Here is a 19,764-nt window from a genome sequence, read left to right as displayed (position 1 = left end):
CAACATGACCTGTTTGATTAGCCTGTCTAGCGCTACTAGACTTAAAGAACTTGTTATTTTAGTCAGCTTGTCTGTATATTGGTTATCCACCCGGAGGATCTTTTACACGATTACCTCTTAGAATCTTGCCTTTAACATTTCGAAAGTGTTGGCATATAATTTCAATCTGACATTATTTATCTCAAAGGTGCTTGAAAGTTGTTGGGCTGTCAGTTAAGAATGCGAGTGGATAAGAACCCATATGGCTCCCACATACTTGGCTGTTTGCAGACCGGCAATCAAAGTCTCGTATTCTGCCTTATTATTTATGGTGTGGTAGTCCAACCAAACGGACAGTTGCATTCTGTCTTCACGCGGTGATATTAAGAGTATGCCCACTCCACTACCCTGCCGAGTAGAAGATCCATCCATATAGACTCTCCATGTTTCCTCTAGCTCGGGATTCTATATTTTCGTCACAAAATCGGTTAAGGTTTGTGCTTTGATGGCCGATCTGGGCTGGTACTGTATATCAAACTCGTTAATTTCGTTATCCATTTGATTAATCATCCGGATGTCTCAAGGTTGAGGAGAACTCGATCTAGCGTACTATTAGTTAATACAATTATGGGATAAGAGAGGAAATATTGATGTAACCTCCAAGTGGTTAAGACTAGTGCATAGATCAATTTCTCGAGATAAGTGTAACGACATTTATCATCTTTTAATAAATGGCTCAAGAAATACACCGGCTATTGTTCATGGTCGTCCTATCATACCATTACCGACCCGACGACCCACTCTGTGGAAGACAAGTAGATCCAAAGCGGCTCACCGGTGGCGAACATTTTTTGTACAAGTAAAGAAGATAAATAAACTTTTAGCTCTTCTAGTGCTTTATCACATTCAGCGTCCCATTGAAATTTGGTGGCTCGACGCAGAATCTTGAAAAATGGCAAACTTCAATTGAATGACTTGGAGATGAATCTTAACAAGGCTGTAATTCATCTGGTCAAACGCTAAGTTTCCTTCAGATTGTGTGGAGAGGGCATGTCTTGGAGTGCCTTTTCTTTGCTCGAATTTGCTTCGATTCCCCACTCGATTATGATGTAACCGAGGAAGCATCTGCTCTTGGCCTCGAATAAGCATTTATTAGGGTTCACCTTAGCTCCATACTTCCTCAAGGTTTGACACATCTCCTTGATATCTGCACAAAGATCAGCAGCTCGGGGGATTTTATTAATATGTCATCAACATATACTTCCATATTTCGGCTGATCTGCTGCCGGAACACTTGGTTCATGCGTCTCTAGTACGTCGCCCTACATTTTTTAGTCCGAATGACATGATGTTGTAGCAATAAGTTTCGGCGGCTGTGATGAAGCTGACTTTCTCTTAGTCTTCCTTAGCGAGCGGGACCTGATGGTATCATTGATATGCGTCCATCGTGCATATTAACTCACAGCCAGCTGTAGAATCAACCACCTGATCAATGCATGGCAAAGGGTAGTAGTCTTTCGGTCGCTCTTTGTTCATGTCTCTGAAATCCATGTAGATCGGCTACTTGTTTCCTAGCACGGATACTAGTACAACGTTGGCAAGCCAGCTCAGGAAATGCACTTCCCTGGTATGGCCAGCTTTGAACAGCTTCTCTACCTCCACTCGGATGATTTGATTCTGCTCCGCCCCAAAGTCCCTTTTCTTATTTTTAACTAGTCAAATATTCGGTTGGATGTGCAACTTATGTCGCATTATCGCTGGAGAGATCCTCGAGAGTTCATGGGTCGCCCATGTATACACGATTCAAGCAAGCCATCGGCTCGGACTTCTTCTCGGGGCTCAAATCGACTGTAATGAACGTGGTGGGGGAGCCTCCCAAATTATGTTGACTTCTAGCCATTGAGTCTTCCGAGCACCTCAGGACTCGGCTCTTACCACATCCATGTAACATTTGCGTGCTACCCGTTGATCGCCTTTGACTTCGCCAATCGAGTCATCAACAGAAAACTTGATCTTTTGACAAAAGGTAGAGACGATAGCTCAGAACTTGTTCAACCCTGGCTATTCGAGAATTACGTTATACGTGGAAGCTATCCGAGAATTACGTTATACGCGGAAGGCACGCCCATTATGTTGAAGTTCATTCAGCGAATTCTCATAAGCGACTCCTCCCCAAGAGAAATGGCCAACCAAACCTGCCCAAACAACAATACCTCGTTACCTGTGAAGTCATACAATAAAGTCGTCATGGGCTGGAGTTCACTTCGATTGATCTAAAGCTGATCAAATGCCTTCTTGAACATAATATTGACCGAGCTGCCCATGTCAACAAATGTCCGGTAGATGTTGTAGTTGTCATAACAGCCTTGATAATTAAAGTATCGTCATGAGGGACCTCCACTCCCTCCAAATCTCGAAGATCGAAATTGATTTTCGATCCCTATGCTTTTTCTTCACTGCACCCGACTGCGTGGATCTCTAATCGCCTGACATGTGACTTCCGAGCCCGATTAGAATCATTGTCAGATGGACCTCCTACTATCACATCGATGTCGCCCCGAGCAACATTGACATGATTTTCTTCCTCCCAGGCTAATAGACATGGTCGTTCTGCAGATACCCGAGCAGACCTCTGATTATCTCTTTACTGGGGCTATGGTCGGTGCTACTCGACTGGGGCATGGCCTTGATCATATTGTCTACCCGATCGACAATAATGGTGGAGATTAAGAAAGGGCGATCAACGATAGTTTCCTTGGGGAGTCGGTCGGTGTGACTTTGGATTGAGATGATAACAATCCTTCGTATTATGAATTGTCGAGCGATGATAGGAACATAATAGCGGGGTCCACTGTCAAGGCTCGGTGAATTTTACCTACTCGACATCCGTATGTTGGACTGCATGGGCTCAAGGCTCCTGGTGTTGCTGTGTTGCCCCCGGTCGGGGCCCTTTTGGAGGTGGAAGGGTGTGGGCCTCTCGGTGTTCTAGGATAGCTGCATGCTCGAGGATCACTTCTTTTTTTTAAGCTGACTAGGTCTCTTTGACATTTTTATACTTCATAGCCCGTTCGAGCATATGGTCAAAGTCTCTTCTCTTGGAGGCTTCCTGATAAGTGAGTGAAAGAAGTCATTATCTGTAAGCCCTTGTGAAAAGATACTTATCAAAATTGTCCGGGTGGTTGATGGGGCGTCCATGACCACTTTATTAAATTTCTTAATGTAGGCTGGTAACGCTTCATTAGGCCCTTGTTTGATCACAAATAGGTTCACATTTATCTTTTGATAATGGTGATTGCTAGTAAAATGTTGAAGAAAAGCCGCTCGAAAATCTATGAAGCTGCAAATGGAGCCGATTGGCAAGTGTTTGAACCACCTCTATACCGATCTGAAGAGCATGGTGAGGAACATTCGGCATTTGACTCCGTTGGTATATTGATGGAGCGTAGCTATGTTGTTGAATTTGAGTAGGTGATCCTTGGGATCATACAACCCTATATACTCTCCGATCGTTAGAGGTCTAAAGTGAGGTGGCAACTGATTGTCGAGGATTTTTTGGGAGAATTGACTTTTGATCCGCTCGGGAGAGTCGAGTCAGGTAGCTTTGCCTTTCTGCATGTCCCGGACAAACATGTTCTCGGAAGATGATCCTTGCGTCCTTTCGGCTCGATTATGCTCTTCCGAGGGCATGCGGAATAATGCCCTGTGGTATAGGATCAGCGCATTCAGTGCTTGCTAGAAGGCGCCAGTTGGCTGGTGGTTTAGCTTGCAGCCAGCAGGGTCTTACGCTCGGGTTCTTTGGTCAGCTCGCTGACTTGTCACCGATACAGCTAGATTGTTCGACGCTTAGCAATCGACTATTATCTCCTGTTGCTATTGCACCATCGTTGTAGCTTGGGCATTTATTAGCATCTCTAAATTTTCTTGGGTTAACGTCACGGTAGTGAGTCATCCAGCGCCCTCCATCTTTACGTCTCGAATGTAGATGAAGTTCCCACAGACGACACTAAATATGATCTTGTCTGAATGCTAAGAGACGGCTAGCTAGGAACGTGGCCCTGGTGTTGACTGGAAGAAGACTTCGCGCTGTCCTGCAAAACCAAGAGTGTTATTGTAGGGCCAGGAAAGGGGTCCCCGCCATTTGCCCTCCAAGGCTCAAGTCAGTCTTCAATTTGAGAGGAAAGAATAGTAACAGTAAACAGTAGAAGAGTGCGTGTAGAATAATGAAGCCTCGCATACCTGTGCTTGTAGATGGAGACCCCCTTTTATAGTGTCACTATAGCGGCTATGCATGCATCCCAAAGCATATGCACGTTTTCCAAAGCTTCCTAAGAAAAGATAAGTTAAAAAGTGTCACTGACACCTTTCCTTAAGAGAGCACTTAAATCTCTGATTTGATAGGCTAGAAACTTCTAAAGTATGATTTATACATTTTATGTTGTCGGCGGCACAAACTTCTAAAAGAGTATGATGAGACGTCCGATTAGACCTAAGGTCCGATCAGCTAAGGCGGTGGGCCGAATAACTTAGTGTTCAACTCTTAACCTTGGCTGCAAGTGCAAAGGACAACCGCTCGGACGGTTTGGTTGGCCCTTCCCGTCCGATCGGCTCTCAGGGCTCGCTCGTCCAACCTTGCCTGATCCGTACTCCGTGGTCTTGTAGTTCACCCGGCCCTGCGATTTTGACTGTTTGACTTTGACCCCCATGTCAGTCAGTTTTCACTACTTTGACCCATTTTTTTAGGGGTTCATCTTTATCACCGTATCAGTGCCCTATAAGGAGCTTCTCAGGAGGTGCTGCTTATTGAATTTCATCTAAACCAAGCCGAAAATGTAGCTCTTAATGTCCGATAGACCATTAATAAGCAGTCAAGAATCTGAAATCCAACAGCTGAAACACGATGAACTGGGGAACACAAGAATTTAATATTACTTAGATATCTTAAATATCTAGGAACTTACATGTGTTCCAAAAAGGTCATAAGTCTTTCCTCCTCCTCCACGATTGGCCTTCCACTCAAGGATGGTGAAAGGATGATAAATTACGATACCAAATGACCTTCTAGATGAAAAGAACTCATTCCCTTAGGTTTGTAAAAAGAGTGATAAATCATAATATCGAATGACTTTTTAGATGGCAAAAATTAATTCTCTAACGGTCTATTTGAGAGGAGGTGAAGGAAGGGTAAATAAAGGGAAGGTAACATTTGTCCTTGTTTGGGAAGGAGGTGAGGGGAGGAAGGGGGAACTTTTATCTTCCCTTACCTCTCAAATGAACTATTTCCTTATACCCCAAATCGAGTGCAAGGAAGTTATCCTCACTTTCCCTTCCTTTTCTTTCCTTACATCAATGAATCTCCCCTCGCCTCATCTAAACAAAGGATAAAGGAATGAACCCAAAGAATTTGAACCTTATTCCTGTGTTACAATTCTACTATCCGAGTACTAACTCGGCTATATTTGTAAAGATAAAAAAAATACCTCAAATCTTCTATTCCGTAATCCCCTGTCCCATTAGTTAAACGATAAAAGAAAATTATCATTTTAAACTGAAAAATAAAACCCTTATTTAGAGTTAACAGTTGTCAACGGAGCTAGAGTGATTATAGGCAAACTGTTTAAACACCCCAAACCCTCAACGAAGATTTTACTTGTTCAGCTTAAATTATCGTTTAACTAACGAGACAGATGGATTACGGGACATAAGATCCTATCTCCAAGAATAAGAGATGGGTCGTTAGGATCAATGCCCAAGAGTCTGAAATCGAAATTACAGAATTAATTAACTACATTTCTCAATTAAAATACAATTTGTACATTTACGCACTGTAGCAACTTCGGGCCAGTATAAACAATTAAACAGTCTCAATGGTTTTGACTGCTCCTATCACTGAGCTACAACATTACACTACATTGAGTCACAGAAAAAAAAAATTAACCAATTTATCAGTGTAAATAGCATATATATCATTACAGAGATATTATTAATCGCAATAACAAAAAACCTAAAGCTTACAACTGATATCACTTCAAATGTATCCATAGTCCAACAACTCCCATCTAAATGACGGGAACACATAGAAGACCTCTGGCGGCGTCTTGAATAGAAGGCCCACACAGACACAGACTGCCGCGATTCCAACAAGTGCAAGCATTAATGGTCTATGCAGCATTGTCCTCGCCGCAGAGTTCTGGTAAACCACCTGACGACTGCACCGATTGCAATAAGGTGGTTGTTTTGTGTTCGACCAGTTGGTGCTCATCTCATAAGAACTTGGTTTACTGGGTTTTAGTGTGTTTTCTAGCTTATAGGAAGCATCTCCAGAAATGTTGAGGATGACCTGACTCAGCTGGAGCTGCTTATCGATTTTCTTCTGAACCAAGGTAAGGTAGGAATGATGACCCCTCGAAATAGCATAGTCTTCAGGGGTGAATCCAGTGTTATCGCGGACATTATTCCATGCCTTGATTCCCACCTGGCATCAGACACCAGATCAGTATAAGATTAACCATGAAATGGAGAAGTTCATGTGCCTTAAATTATGAATACTCGAATTGAAAAACAAAATGAAAGCAAGTTCCCTCTCTCTCTTTGTTCAAGCACAAGTCATATGATTTTATGCCAGAAATTCTATGCAGCACTGGCTACAACTTGCAAATCCAAAAATAAAAGCTCACTGGTCTGTGTGCTGCAATGACCAGTATAAAGAATGATTACGTAGCAGGAATAGGATAAGAGACTACCTGTCCAGGATCATTTGTAAGTGCATCCAATATACTTTCAGCATCATCACTGGAGGCAACAATATGTAGCGGAGTTATACCGGAGGGACCAAGCATGTCGGGTCTGAACAATAATTGGTCTGGATATGTTCCCTCAGAAGTGTTATTTGACGCATATCTCAATAGAGCTTCTACCAAAGTCTTGGACTTTCTTTGTACTGCAGTGTGAAGAAGATATTCATCCAAGATAAGCTCAATAGGTGATTTCCCATTTGCATTTACTGAACCATTAAAAAAGATATTGAGAAGTTTCTTCACAACTGCAGGCCACTCTCTATCCATAGCGAATGACATAAGCCACTGGAAGCGTGCTAATGTAAATAAATTTGCAGGAATTTTTGACTCGCAACAAATAGACAGGTAATGGTTCCTCCGCAGAAGCCATCCAAGTTCGTTAATAAATTCCAGAGCTTGATTTCTAGCCTTCTCTTCATCTAATTGCTCAGGAAGTTGGCCATCTGAATAAACTATGTTAATTTCATTCTCCAGCATACAAATCTCAGAGCATACATCATCTTCTGCGACTATGAAGGGAAGGAATTCATCACTTACACCACAGTCTTCGAGCTAGAAGTCAAGAGAAAGCACTCCATGAGCACCATAAAAGTTAAATTGGCAGTGGAAGTATCTCGATATATGAAATTGAACAAGATCAAACCTCAATAAATCCTCTCCCTGTCACATCAGGTAGCAAACAAGAAAAGCTAAGGCACTGAGACAGATCATTCTCTGCAACTCTATCAGTCTCCTTAGCAAGAGCTTGTATTCTTTCCTGTAGCAAGTATTTCCCATCAAAAGAACATAGCAACCTGAAAGAATAATCACGATTATGCAATAGTTAAATGGTGGGACCATATGCTCACTAATTACCATACTACACTAGCCAATTGAATAACTTGTAAAAATATGATAAGGCAACAAGTGGAAAAGAAGATAAAGCAACATATGCAAATACATGAAATTGGCAGAATTCCTCTCCAATTGCATTCAAGGGTACCAGATATAAATAAAACAGATACCTAGATGTTGGTTGATCAACATTAAAGCACTTCACAGTAAACTGGACCCTCGAAGATTGAGGAACTGCAATAGGTGTGACAGACAAAATCTTGCAATGGTTGTTGGGTTGTCTGATATGCAGAGGTAAGTCTAGTACAACCTGACCTGAAGAAGAATTGTAAAAGCATGAAAACATTTTTGAGTTTGTTTATAAAATCAAGTTATTCAAAGCCAGAAATAATGAAATGTGCAAATCACAAGAATCCTAACATACCATTATATATGAAAACTGCATAGTTTTGTATCATTGAAAAAATCCAACCCATTCTCCATATTTTGTCGGAGGAGTTATGCAAAAGCTTATTTAGGTTGGTGCTTAAATCATTGCAGAGCTGAGCATAGGCAGGATAAGATGAATACACAGCAACAATCAAGTTTGGAATATTGTTGTCTGGTAACTTACCTGCACCCATGCAGACTCAGATTGGCGTAAATATATTGTTAGAATCAGACAACCTGGTCTAATGTAGCTCTCCATATCTGTTGGACTATTGGATAACCAGTCAAGAATCTAAAATCCAGCAGTTAAACACAATTAGTTGAAGGCAAGAATTTTGTATATGTTATATGTATTTCAAACATATATAGGAACCTACCTGGGCTCGCAAAACAAGAGGCAGATCATTAGGGTCTTTGCCAAAGAGTTTAAAAATGATTCTATCAGTCCGAAACTGCCATAAGATAACATAGCAAAAAATAAATCATAATAAAAGTCAGTTCAAGTTAAACTTTTCAGAATTCAAAGATCAGACATAACAGTTTAGAGATCTACTTACAGTATATTGAAAAAATGGGAAAATGAACGGGAGTTAATTTTTTACAAACACCAAAATTGAAATTAGAACATATGAGCTCTCGTTTGAGGATGATGAAAAAGGCTATTCAATTTATAACCCTGATCAGATTAGATTTGCTATACATCCAACCTTTTACGAACTGGTCCTTAGAAGATATTATGATTTATAACTATGGTACAATTCATGTCACCAGGTCCAAACAGCTGAATCATATCTGTATGCACTTTTCCTAGCATCAATTAAGGATAAAATGCACAGTGTTTAAAAAACAAGTCATTGTCAAAGACACCACTACTGAGTTCAAGCTAAAACCCTAATGAACAAAACCCTCCCTCTCCTAAATCATGTTCAATTCTTGGTCTTCCAAACTACACTATCCATAGATTTTTAATCATAGGACTAACAATAAAAAGCAGTAGGGGCCTAACCAACACCAGCATGGATGCTGACTTTTTTTCTTGCATGGCCTTTCCTTGGATACTTCATGCTAAGTTTCAGAAAGAATGTTATCGACATAATTAATTCCATGAGGTGTTTCATCAAAGCCAATTGCATTCATTTTAGTATAATATTTCTGAATGGCATCAACTGACTTTCAGAAGGGGAGCCTTGGCGCAACAGTAAAGTTGTTGCTTTGTGACCAAAAGGTCACGGGTTCAAATCCTGGAAACAGCCTCTTGCAAAAAGCAGGTAAGGCTGCGTACAATGGATCCTTCCCCCGGACCTCGCATAGCGGGAGCTTCGTGCACCGGGCTGCCTTTTTTTTTTTTTTATCAACTGACTTTCACAGAATGAAAAGAATACACATATACTGACAGATAAGGTTGTGCCTTTTAAATGTGAAGCTACAAATTATATACCTGAGCATCTCCATTGAAACTAGATTGGGATTGGTTGGATGTTGAATCTGAATTACGACTATTTTGAAGTGGACTTGACTGATGATCCTGCACCAACCACGATGGGCAATCAGATGAAACCATCATGGTGTGCGGGACAGTAGCCAGTTTTTGTCTTCCTTCTTCACATTTTTGTGTGTCAACATAAGTGTCATTCAAATCAAAATCCACGATTCTGACCTTATCCAATACAGGCTCTGTGATATTATAAATTTAACTAATATCAAGCTCTTTCCTGGAAAGATGACAAGGTAAATGGGTACTGAATGTGAAATATGAGAAGAATCTGCAGTCAAATCCTTACCTACAAAAGCTACTCTGCCGTTTGAATGAGTGGAGTTTGCGGTTACAACAGATGGTATATGATCAGTCTCTTTGAGATGATTCTCAGCAATGGCAGTGCAAGTTACGTTCGCTACTGAATTTAAGTGACTCACATATTCATGCACAGAAACAATATTTAGTGCTGAAGTATTAACTGCTTTTGAGGATGTTCCTGCACCCATTTCAAACTTTTGTGGAACCTGAGATGACTGCAGAAGTTGTGAGAGGCTACTAGGATCGAAGGACTTGGCAAGCTTGGCAAGGCTCCCTAGCAAATGAGCCAAGAGCTCCACATTTTGGTTGTCAGCTGTCGAGCATATAATCAGTATCAGCAGAATATATGCAGATAATCATATAACGTTTGTACATGGAGCACAGTGCACGTTAGGACTATATCCAAATGATGCTTTCAATGAGGAAAACAAATCATTAATAATGCGAAACCCCATGAGTTGACTGAATATGATGGATGTATAAATTATAGTCTGACCTACCACGGAGGCAAGACATGTGAATCAAGTATCCGGCTAATAAAAAAATGACCACATTATTATGTACCTGCTACGAAATTCATTATGATTATAATTGTTTGGATGGCAAAACTGATACGCTGTGTTTGGATGAAATCTGAAATGCATCATGAAACATATGTTGTCAAGAGTTAAAATGATAACTTCAACATAGCGTCACCCTTGTTAGTGAACACATGACAAACTGAAAACTGCCTTTAACAAATTAATCTCTGACCTGTGTTACACATCTTACTATTATGCTTAACAATTTAACATATTCAACTGGGTTAAACACATGTAAAGGTAAAAAATACAGTACATTATCTGCTGCATGGCCAATACAACAACAACAACCAAGCTTTATCCCACTAGGTGAGATCAGCTATATGGATCCTTCTACGCCATTGTGCTCTATCCCCTATTATATCATCATCCCTAAACCACCAAGCCTTTCCCCCCTAATTCTTTCTAAAGGAGGCAGGAAGAATATCCTCTATTCAGCATAAACATAAACTACTCAGGTTGGCATAGTTATACTATTCTGCTAAATTAGTTATGTACTACTAAAAATCGAGTTTTGAATCTAACATATACAATATGACCAACATGCTAGGTTGCAGGTACTGATCAAGCACCTATATCTAAAGGTAGAAGGATTTTGCAAGATAAATCCAAAGATGGGGTGAATAAAAATAGCAAACACTACAAACGATAAATTAGCCAAGCATCTCAGATATCAACCTAGAACCATAAATGTGATGATTCCTTCAAGAGAGGTGTCGTTAATAGAGATGCTGATGTATTTGCTCAAGAGCTCTTTAACAGAACAAGTAAAGAAAGGACAAAAAGATAGACCATGTAACTTATATAGGAGTCTGAAAAAGGTTCCAACAAGAAAATTGAAGCAACTAAACATAACATTAAAAATCAAGTAAAATAAGATGTGCTTGGAGAAAATTACACTGCAAATTTGACAGGATCCTGAGTAGACTTATCAATAAATAGCCAGAAGTCTGTTCATCAGTAGATGGATTTGCAGTTGCAATGGCATCAGGCTGTCTTTTCCTCCTACGCTTGTTGTGGCCAGCTAAGCGTCGTCGACAACTTCGTTTTCCTTCATCAAATTCCTCAAGAAGGTGAAATCTGGACATGAAATTATCACAAGAATAAGACACAAAGATAGCATACAAAAGAAAAAATATTCAAAAAATTAAAACCTGACAGGATATGTTAGAAAGACGAAACACACTGAAATCAACCCACAGTTTTACATGTCAAAACTGAGACTGAAACCTATCCACGCTGGAAGCAAAGTCAATAGCATCTCAAAGGCATGATAACCCAAACAATTCTCCATTATATTTCATGTGGATTATCACAAGGGTTCTCACTATCAGCACAAGTGATTGTTAAACAATTGGCCCATCATACGAAATGAAAAAAACTAACTAAATAAGAGTAATCCTACACATTTTGAGGTGCACACTCTGAAAAACAATAGAGTAAACAACAAATTGGTTAAATTTATGCACCGATTCAAACATGTTAACCAATTACATCTAGTTATTTGCTTTATGCAGATCTAAATATGTAATAGATTGAATCGGCAGCATTTCCAACAACAGATGAAGGGGTGACAAAAAGTAATGACAAAATCCACATTGTGTTTATCCCAATTGTCAAAGCATGGTTACGTGAACCCTATTCCACCATTGACTTCTAATCAAAGCAATAACGTCAGTATCATTCAAATTAAGTATATCATTTTTTATCTCTCCTTTTATGCCTTACACTTTCCACTCTAGTAGATTCCATACTTCTAACTATAGAAACTATTAGTGTTTGAGCATATATATATATATATATATATATATATATCAAACTCAACATATTTTCTCTTATTTTTCAACTACCGGAAGTAGATCTAATTGCTCTCTAATATTAATATATTTTATTTTATCCTTCCTAGTGATTCAACATATCCATGTTAGCATTCTCATTTCTACTATATTATTATTTTTGTATAATATTATTATTTTTGTTATGTTTTTTTATGGCCCAACACTAACATCCATAGAGTATGACAGGTTATCCACTAAAACTAATATAAAAAAATGTGCTTACACTTTGGTCCTCGATGTAACCTATAGCTACAGGAAAATCATTAGTAATGTATCTAGAAGTTCTACCACTAATAAGTAATAACAGCATTATGATACATATTTACATGAGAATAATTACTAGATAAGTTTATCTTCTCCAAGATCCACTACAATAGTATTTTAAGGACTCTAACATAAGCTTTTCACAAATCAATAAAAATCCTATGCAATCCTTCTTTTCTCTGTATTTTTCCAGTTGTATTATCAAATACCTAGCATTTTTGGTTGATTTTCAAAAATGATTGTCTCATCTCTTATTTTCCTCTCAACTCTTCCCCAAATTTTTATAGTATAACTAATCAACTCAATCCATTTAAATCTATAACAACTTTCAATTATATAATTTATTTATATAAATAGGCACTACAAACTATTCCTTGGGCATCTTGTTGATAAAATTTCATCGAAAAAAATAGTTAAATTAATTATACCTTTACTAAACTCTTCCAGACTACAGGTGTATCGCCCACACTTTTGGCCACATTCAATTTCTTTAACCTCAATTCAGGAAATAACAATGAAAACTAAAAGGTTTTTGTGTTTAGCATCTAGCATTACCTAAGTCACCACATTTCCTTTTTCAAGCTTTTGCAATCAAATAAGTATATTTCTCCTCATTCTTAATTCCTAAATTATTATAGAATCTGTAATATGCTTTAAAATTTGTCATGTTTATACCTTTTTCAATCAATTTTAGCTACTTTAGACCTATTTAAATTATTTTTTAAACTTTGTTAATCATTACAACATAACTTCTTTAAACTAATAGCCTTTGGTACCACGAACTCACCTTGTACATTTTATCTCTACCTTTAGGCTCTCAAATAATGGATCTAGCTGTATTCGTGTTCTTATTTGCCATCACAGTCCATATAACATCAGTATTATCAAACTCTCTATTTTATATTAGTATTTTTATGATTCTATCTTTGAGAAGTCTTATGATATTATCCTTAAAATTGCTCAAGGTCTACTAAATTTAGGAATAATTTCTTTTCTTATATTTTTTAAAACCTATATCTTCATAGATGGTATGGGTTAGTCAGATTTACCCCCAATTCTAACTTCTAGTAAGCAAAAAAAAGACTGTAATTATTGCCATTTCAAAAAGTAACCAAATCAAATGCTCAATTCTCTTTTTAAAAAAACGTAGCAATAATCAAAAGATCATAAAATGCAGTGAGATCCAAAATTATACTACCCTCATTTCTTTCACAAATTCTAAAACCTGCATGTGCACTTTTATATTCTCACAAGATTCCCCACATGTCCATTTAAATTCCATCCAAGTATAATTTTATTATACAGTGAATAACTTCCTCTAGAATCTCCCATATTTATCTTTTGATCTGATAATTAAGTCTTTCTTGAGGAGCATAAGTGCCTAGAATTCTAGTATCTCATTTCCTTAAATCAATTTGAGCATGATGATTCTATCTCGAGATCTCTTAATTTAGACAACCTTATTCTTGCAACCTTTATCAACCCCTTTCCATACCTACATATCTACTTCTCTAGCCCTTTTCTCCAACTTGTTTGGTTTCTTATAAGCAAATTATGTTAATTGTTTTTCTGATCATGACATCAACTCATTCTAGTCTTTTCCATAGTGAAGTTACTATATTCCAAGTTGCTAACCTAATCTTATAACATGGGATAACTTTCTTACTCACAGTAGGATGAACCAGACATGGCCAGTACCAAGTCTGGATAAGGATGAGGGTTGCCAGCCAACGTCAAAGTATGACAAATGCTCAATAAATGGATTAATTAAACAATTGTACCAATGGAAGGAACGTGTTACAAAGGTCCGACTGTAATGTCTCGACAAGAACCACTACATCTCCAGAACTCGGGTGCAGTGCTAAATAAACAAGAGTTCATGTAACATATCGGCAAGGACCGCTATATCTCCATGAGAACTTGGGTGTAGTATTAAATAGACAAGAATTCTCATACCATAGGTTGGATAATAACAAATATTATAGGAAAACTAATAGTTTAAGATTTGGAACATATAGCATAGGAACCCTCACTTGTAAATCAATGAGGTAGTAGATGCGATGACTAAAAGAAAAATGAGTATTTTATGTGTACAAGAGACAAAATGGGTAGGCGAGACGGTAAAGAAGATAAAGAACTCGGGTTTTAAGTTATGGTACATAGAAAAGAGTAAAACAATAAATGAAATGGATATTGTTGTATATAGTTTGTTAAAAGATAAAGTTGTAAGAATATTTAGAAAAAAGGATATAATTATAGCTCTTAAAATAGTAGTAGTGAAAGAAACTATTAATGTAATTAGCATATATGCACCGCAAGTAGGATTAGATAAAGCTATCAAATCAAAATGTTGGAATATTCTGCCAAATAAAATGGTTTTAATATAAGGTGATCTAAATGGGCATGTCGGAGTGAAAGATCAAGAATATGAGAGGGTACATGAGGGTTATGAGTTTAGAACAATAAATGAAGAAGACAAGACTATATTGGATTTTGCAATAGCATATGACCTTATATTAGCTAACATATTTTTTTAAGAAAAGAGGAACACTTGATCACGTTCAAAAGTGGAAATAATAAATCGAAATTGGCTTTCTTATGATTAGGAAAAGGGATAGAAAGATTAGTAAAGATTGTAATGTCATCTAAGAGAAAGCTTAACAACCCGGTTAGTAGTGTTAGATATACGCCTCAAACATAGTATCAATAGAAAAAAAATATACACGACTCTTAGAATTAAGTGGTGGAAGTTAAAGAATGAAAAACAAAATATATTTAAGGAGAAAGCAGGAGTACAAATATTAGGTGAAATATTCGGTGACTAATACGACATGAATAAGATGGTATCAAAATTGAAAATAGTAGCTAAGAGTTTACTCGGTGAGTCAAAGGGATATGTACCATTAAGGAATTTTGGTGGTGGAATGAGAAAGTATATGAGAAAGTGAAGGAAAAATAAATAACTTACAAGCAATTATATATTAATGAAACTTTTGAACGATTATATCAAAAATTGGATAAAAAAGAAGAGGAAAGAGACATTTATAGAATAGCTAAAATGAGAGAAAGAAACACAAGAAATCTTATTTAAATAAAATGTATTAAAGATGAATGCAATAAGGTACTAGTAAATGATAGAGAAATAAAAGAACGGTGGAAGAGATTCTTTTATCAACTTTTTAATGAATATTTAGGTGACCAACTTAACTTAGGTAATTTACATAAGTCAAATGACTATAGAAATTTAAATTTTTATTGTATAATTCAAATTTCGGAAGTAGAACAAGTTTCAAATGGAATGTAAAATGGAAAAGTTGTTGGACCAGATGATATTCCAATAAGAAACAAGGTATTGAATGACTTAATATGATATTAAAGGGTAAGTACTCTAGTTCCCTTATATAAGAACAAGGGATACGTACACAATTGTACAAACTATAGGGATATTAAATTAATGAGTTATACTATGAAACTTTGGGAAAGAGTAATAGAAAAAAGATTAAGGAAGATGAGGTGACCGAAAATCAATTTGGGTTCACGCTTGGAAAGTCGACAATAGAAGCTATACATCTTAGAAAAAAAAAATATAGGGTGCAAAAATAAGATTTACACATGGTATTTATTGAGAAAAAGCTTATGATGGAGTTCTAAAAGAAATTATATGAAAAATTCTAGAAAAGAAAACTGTTAGCGTAACATATATTAAACTAATTAAGAATATGTATAAAGATGTAATAACCAGAGTTAAAACTTCTAGTGGATTAATTGAAGTATTTCCAATAAAGATAGGGTTACATCAAAAATTAGCTCTAAGTCACTATCTTTTTACACTAATTATGTGCAAACTCACTGTATTAAGCACCGTGGTGCATATTGTTTGCAGATGATATCGTTTTGCTAGATGAAACACATGAAGGAATAAATACTAAATTGGAATCTTGATGGGGATCACTAGAAGAGAGATTTTAGGCTTAGTAAAATAAAACAAAATATATGAAATTTAAGTTTAGCAATATTAAACATAATGAGACAATTGTTAAGATAGGGGATGAAGAGTTACCTCAAATCGAGAGTTTTAAATATCTAAAATTATTTTTGCAAAACGATGGAGGAATTGAGAGATATATCTTAAATACAAGAAGGATTGTTGAAATAGAGGAGAGCATCAAGTGTTTTATGTGTTAAAGGAAAGTTTTATAAAATCACAGTTAGACCTGCTATGTTATATAGAGCTGAATGTTGGCCAGAAGATGAGAGTTGCAGAGATGAGAATGTTAAGGTGGATGTGCGGACATACGAGAATAGACAGAATAAGAAATGAGAGTATTAGAGAGAAAGTGAGAGTTGCATCTATTAAAGGAAAACTCCGAAAGACACGTTTATGATTGTACGAACATACACTTAGAAGACTAATACATGCTCCAGTTAGGCGATGTGAAACTATAACAAACATGCACATCAAATGAGGAAGAGAGACCAAAAAAGACTTGATTAGCAACAATGAAACAAGATAAAATTTATTTAAGTATAGATGATGATATAGTAGGGGATAGAGCCCAACGACGTAAAAGGATCCATATAACTGACCCAACCTAGTGGGGCAAGGCTTGGTTGTTGTTATTTTAATTGACCCCCTAGCTACCTTTTGCATATTGGGGGTACCTCACTTGTGAAGATTCCTAGCATAACTTAGGCTCAGTTAAATTTAAGATTTATGTTGACAGGTTTAGACAAATTTTGATGTTGGCTATATACCCTTAATTCAACCTTCAACTTTTTTCATCCGGCTTAGGATTGATATTGGTGGATTTTGTCAAAAGCAAAGATAAAATTAGGAACACGAGAACATGAATATGTTGTTAGTAACAAACATGAATAGGTGAATCATTAAACCAAAGAAATTCAACAGCATAATGAATTCTGAAAAATGATATCACGACCACATTGTTAGATGTTTATAAATTATTTAAATTTATAGTGTAAATGTTAAAATCTTATTACTCAATGTGAATTTAGAATCAGCATTATAATGCATTTAGAGCTAGAGCCAACTCTGCATGAATAGCGAATCCTACGAACACTCAAGATCCTAATCACACATGCTGAATGTTTCTACATATATGATACTTTAAACCCAAAGTAGCCTACGAGCTAAAATAATTTATTGTCATAGCTTCTTGTTGCAGTATCCAACATGCTGACAAGAACCTTGCCAGTATACTAGCTTCTCCCCAATGTCATGCTAATAATGTATTCAATTTACCTTCACAACATTAATATGTAAGTTTCTACATGGATAGAATTCATCAGCTAAGTATCTGGCTTGCAGTTGAAGTTTATTCCAGTGGCTTCCTTTGAACTACTAAAGCAAGTTATACCACCTGGTACTGTATCACTATGTATTATAAATTTAAAATTCCCAATTTTTTATTAGACTGAGAAGTCTCGGGAAATGAAACTTCTCTTCTTCCATTCTATCTATAACAAGTTTAAAAATAATTTGACTGCAGAACTCCATGAAAACTTGGCCAATATGCTAAATGCAGATATTTATAGAATGGGCACATGAGATTTTGGAAGCATAAAGAGAATTTCACTGAAAACAACATGTACTTTGCATCTAAAGTAAACTATGTATGGATTGAAGTGAATAAGCAAAACCAACCTACTACATTGCTGGCAGAAGCGTTGGATAGCATTTCGGACAATTGCTGAGCTAGCCTTTGCATGCATCTCACAGACTTTGTGCCGTCTATGGTAGTCCTTTGTCTTGCTGAGGTCAGTATCACAGGCTTCAACTTGGCATGTTGGGTAATTAGAATTTTCCCCTTGTGTCTTGCTCTTCTTTCCCTTTTCCCCTTCTGTATTTTTTAGGTTGGATTCCATGCCTTCCAACATCGGGTAAGTGTAGGTCCCCAGTTTTAAGCTAAGTGCTTCAGCTCCAAAGCAAGGTTCGCCGTCTTCCACCACTTGAATCCTCTTGCGCTTCTCAGCTTCACTCTTCTCATTCACAAGTAATCCAAAATCAGTAAATTCTGAAGAAGATGAGCTATTTGATCCGTTAGCTTGATCATGGCACTGATGATTGTTCTCACAATCACTCGGAGCTGCATTTGTGGGATTCGCAACAAAGAGCTCACCATCCCATCTCCAGTCATTTAAGTTCCATTCCAAGCTTTTCTTCCCAATTCTACTCAGATTAGAAGTGCCCGCAGCAAGAAAATGGTTTCCTTCACTTCCCAGACTGGCTTCCATCAAATCAAAAGCCGCAATACAATTTGAATGGTCAAGTTTTAGTGACAACTACTTCAAATACTAAGTTTCCAACAAGCCACTTCGAAGCCAGAGATGGAGAATTCCACGCTTCAATGCTCCTCAAAAAATCTAAAAATATACCGTCCATTCAGCCGCAAATTCAAACAAGTGAAACCCACATACCAATGATGAAGATCACAATAAAATGAGAATACAATCAAGTTACGAAGGCAGAGTACTATAATTTTCACCACACAAACCCTAGTTCACTGCCAAAGACCCAATTTCAGCATAGATCATCAAAAAGACACCCAATACTGAAGCCAACCCTGCTATAGCGGCTGTCTCACAGTCAGATGAAATGAAAACGCTACGATCAGACAAACCTCTGAACTACACAGCTGCATGAAAAGAGAAAACCCGTCGACCCCCCTCAAAATCTATACAAATCTAGACCATCCAACCAGCTCCACACCAATCGCCGCTGATTTCTAGACAAAAAAAAGAGAAAAGGGGCAAAAACCCAGAACGCGGGGAAGATTAGGGGCAATTTTGAGAGAAAGAACCTCTTTTCGGCGCATTTAGAGGTCGATCCTAGGAAACCCCTTCATCAGGATCGAGATTCGCCTACATCGGCGGCGGAAATTGTGAAATCCCAAACGGTGGCCGACGAAGGGAGAAGCGACTGAGAGTGGAAGAAGAAGTAGTCAATTAGGTGAGGGATAACGCATTATCTGACCAAAGGACCCATCATTTCACCCGAATTATTGCCACGTAGGGCCCTTAAGCATCTCCGCAAAACATGGCCCAAGTCAACAAAATCATTACGTGGGTTGAAAATTCAAGTAATGCTTAAGATTTAGGATGGTGGGTTCCAATCTCACGAACTCTGGCGCGGATTGGCCAGTATCCTCAGTCGTTGGATTGCGTACTGGGAAGATCCTGAGCGTTAATATTTCGCGGACAATAGTACGTCGTGTTCGGCCCCATGGCGT

The 19,764-nt window shown here is 37.6% G+C and overlaps 1 protein-coding gene across 3 annotated transcripts; it reads right to left on the bottom strand.

Annotated features, from left to right (window-relative positions):
• Positions 1–5,745: 5,745 nt before the first annotated feature.
• On the bottom strand, positions 5,746–19,483 carry LOC122023084 (squamosa promoter-binding-like protein 1). Of its 3 annotated transcripts, XM_042581193.1 has the most exons (13): positions 19,336–19,456; positions 19,156–19,260; positions 18,180–18,898; positions 11,311–11,492; positions 9,818–10,144; positions 9,475–9,710; positions 8,414–8,488; positions 8,221–8,328; positions 8,032–8,149; positions 7,778–7,922; positions 7,417–7,567; positions 6,720–7,325; positions 5,746–6,451 (listed from the first exon to the last, which is right to left on the bottom strand). In XM_042581193.1, the coding sequence occupies exons 3-13, from the start codon at positions 18,767–18,769 to the stop codon at positions 6,005–6,007; spliced, it is 2,985 nt and encodes a 994-aa protein (XP_042437127.1). In that variant the 5' UTR covers positions 18,770–18,898; positions 19,156–19,260; positions 19,336–19,456; the 3' UTR covers positions 5,746–6,004. The 3 variants fall into 3 exon arrangements, with proteins under 3 accessions (XP_042437127.1, XP_042437120.1, XP_042437113.1); XM_042581186.1 differs by lacking the exon at positions 19,156–19,260 and having other exon boundaries at positions 19,336–19,483; XM_042581179.1 differs by having other exon boundaries at positions 18,180–19,260.
• Positions 19,484–19,764: the final 281 nt, after the last annotated feature.

The sequence above is a fragment of the Zingiber officinale genome, chromosome 1A, assembly GCF_018446385.1.
Source record: "Zingiber officinale cultivar Zhangliang chromosome 1A, Zo_v1.1, whole genome shotgun sequence".
NCBI classification, from domain to species: Eukaryota; Viridiplantae; Streptophyta; class Magnoliopsida; order Zingiberales; family Zingiberaceae; genus Zingiber; species Zingiber officinale.
Note: the sequence above shows the minus strand (reverse complement) of the source record. Positions and strands in the feature narration are given on the sequence as shown.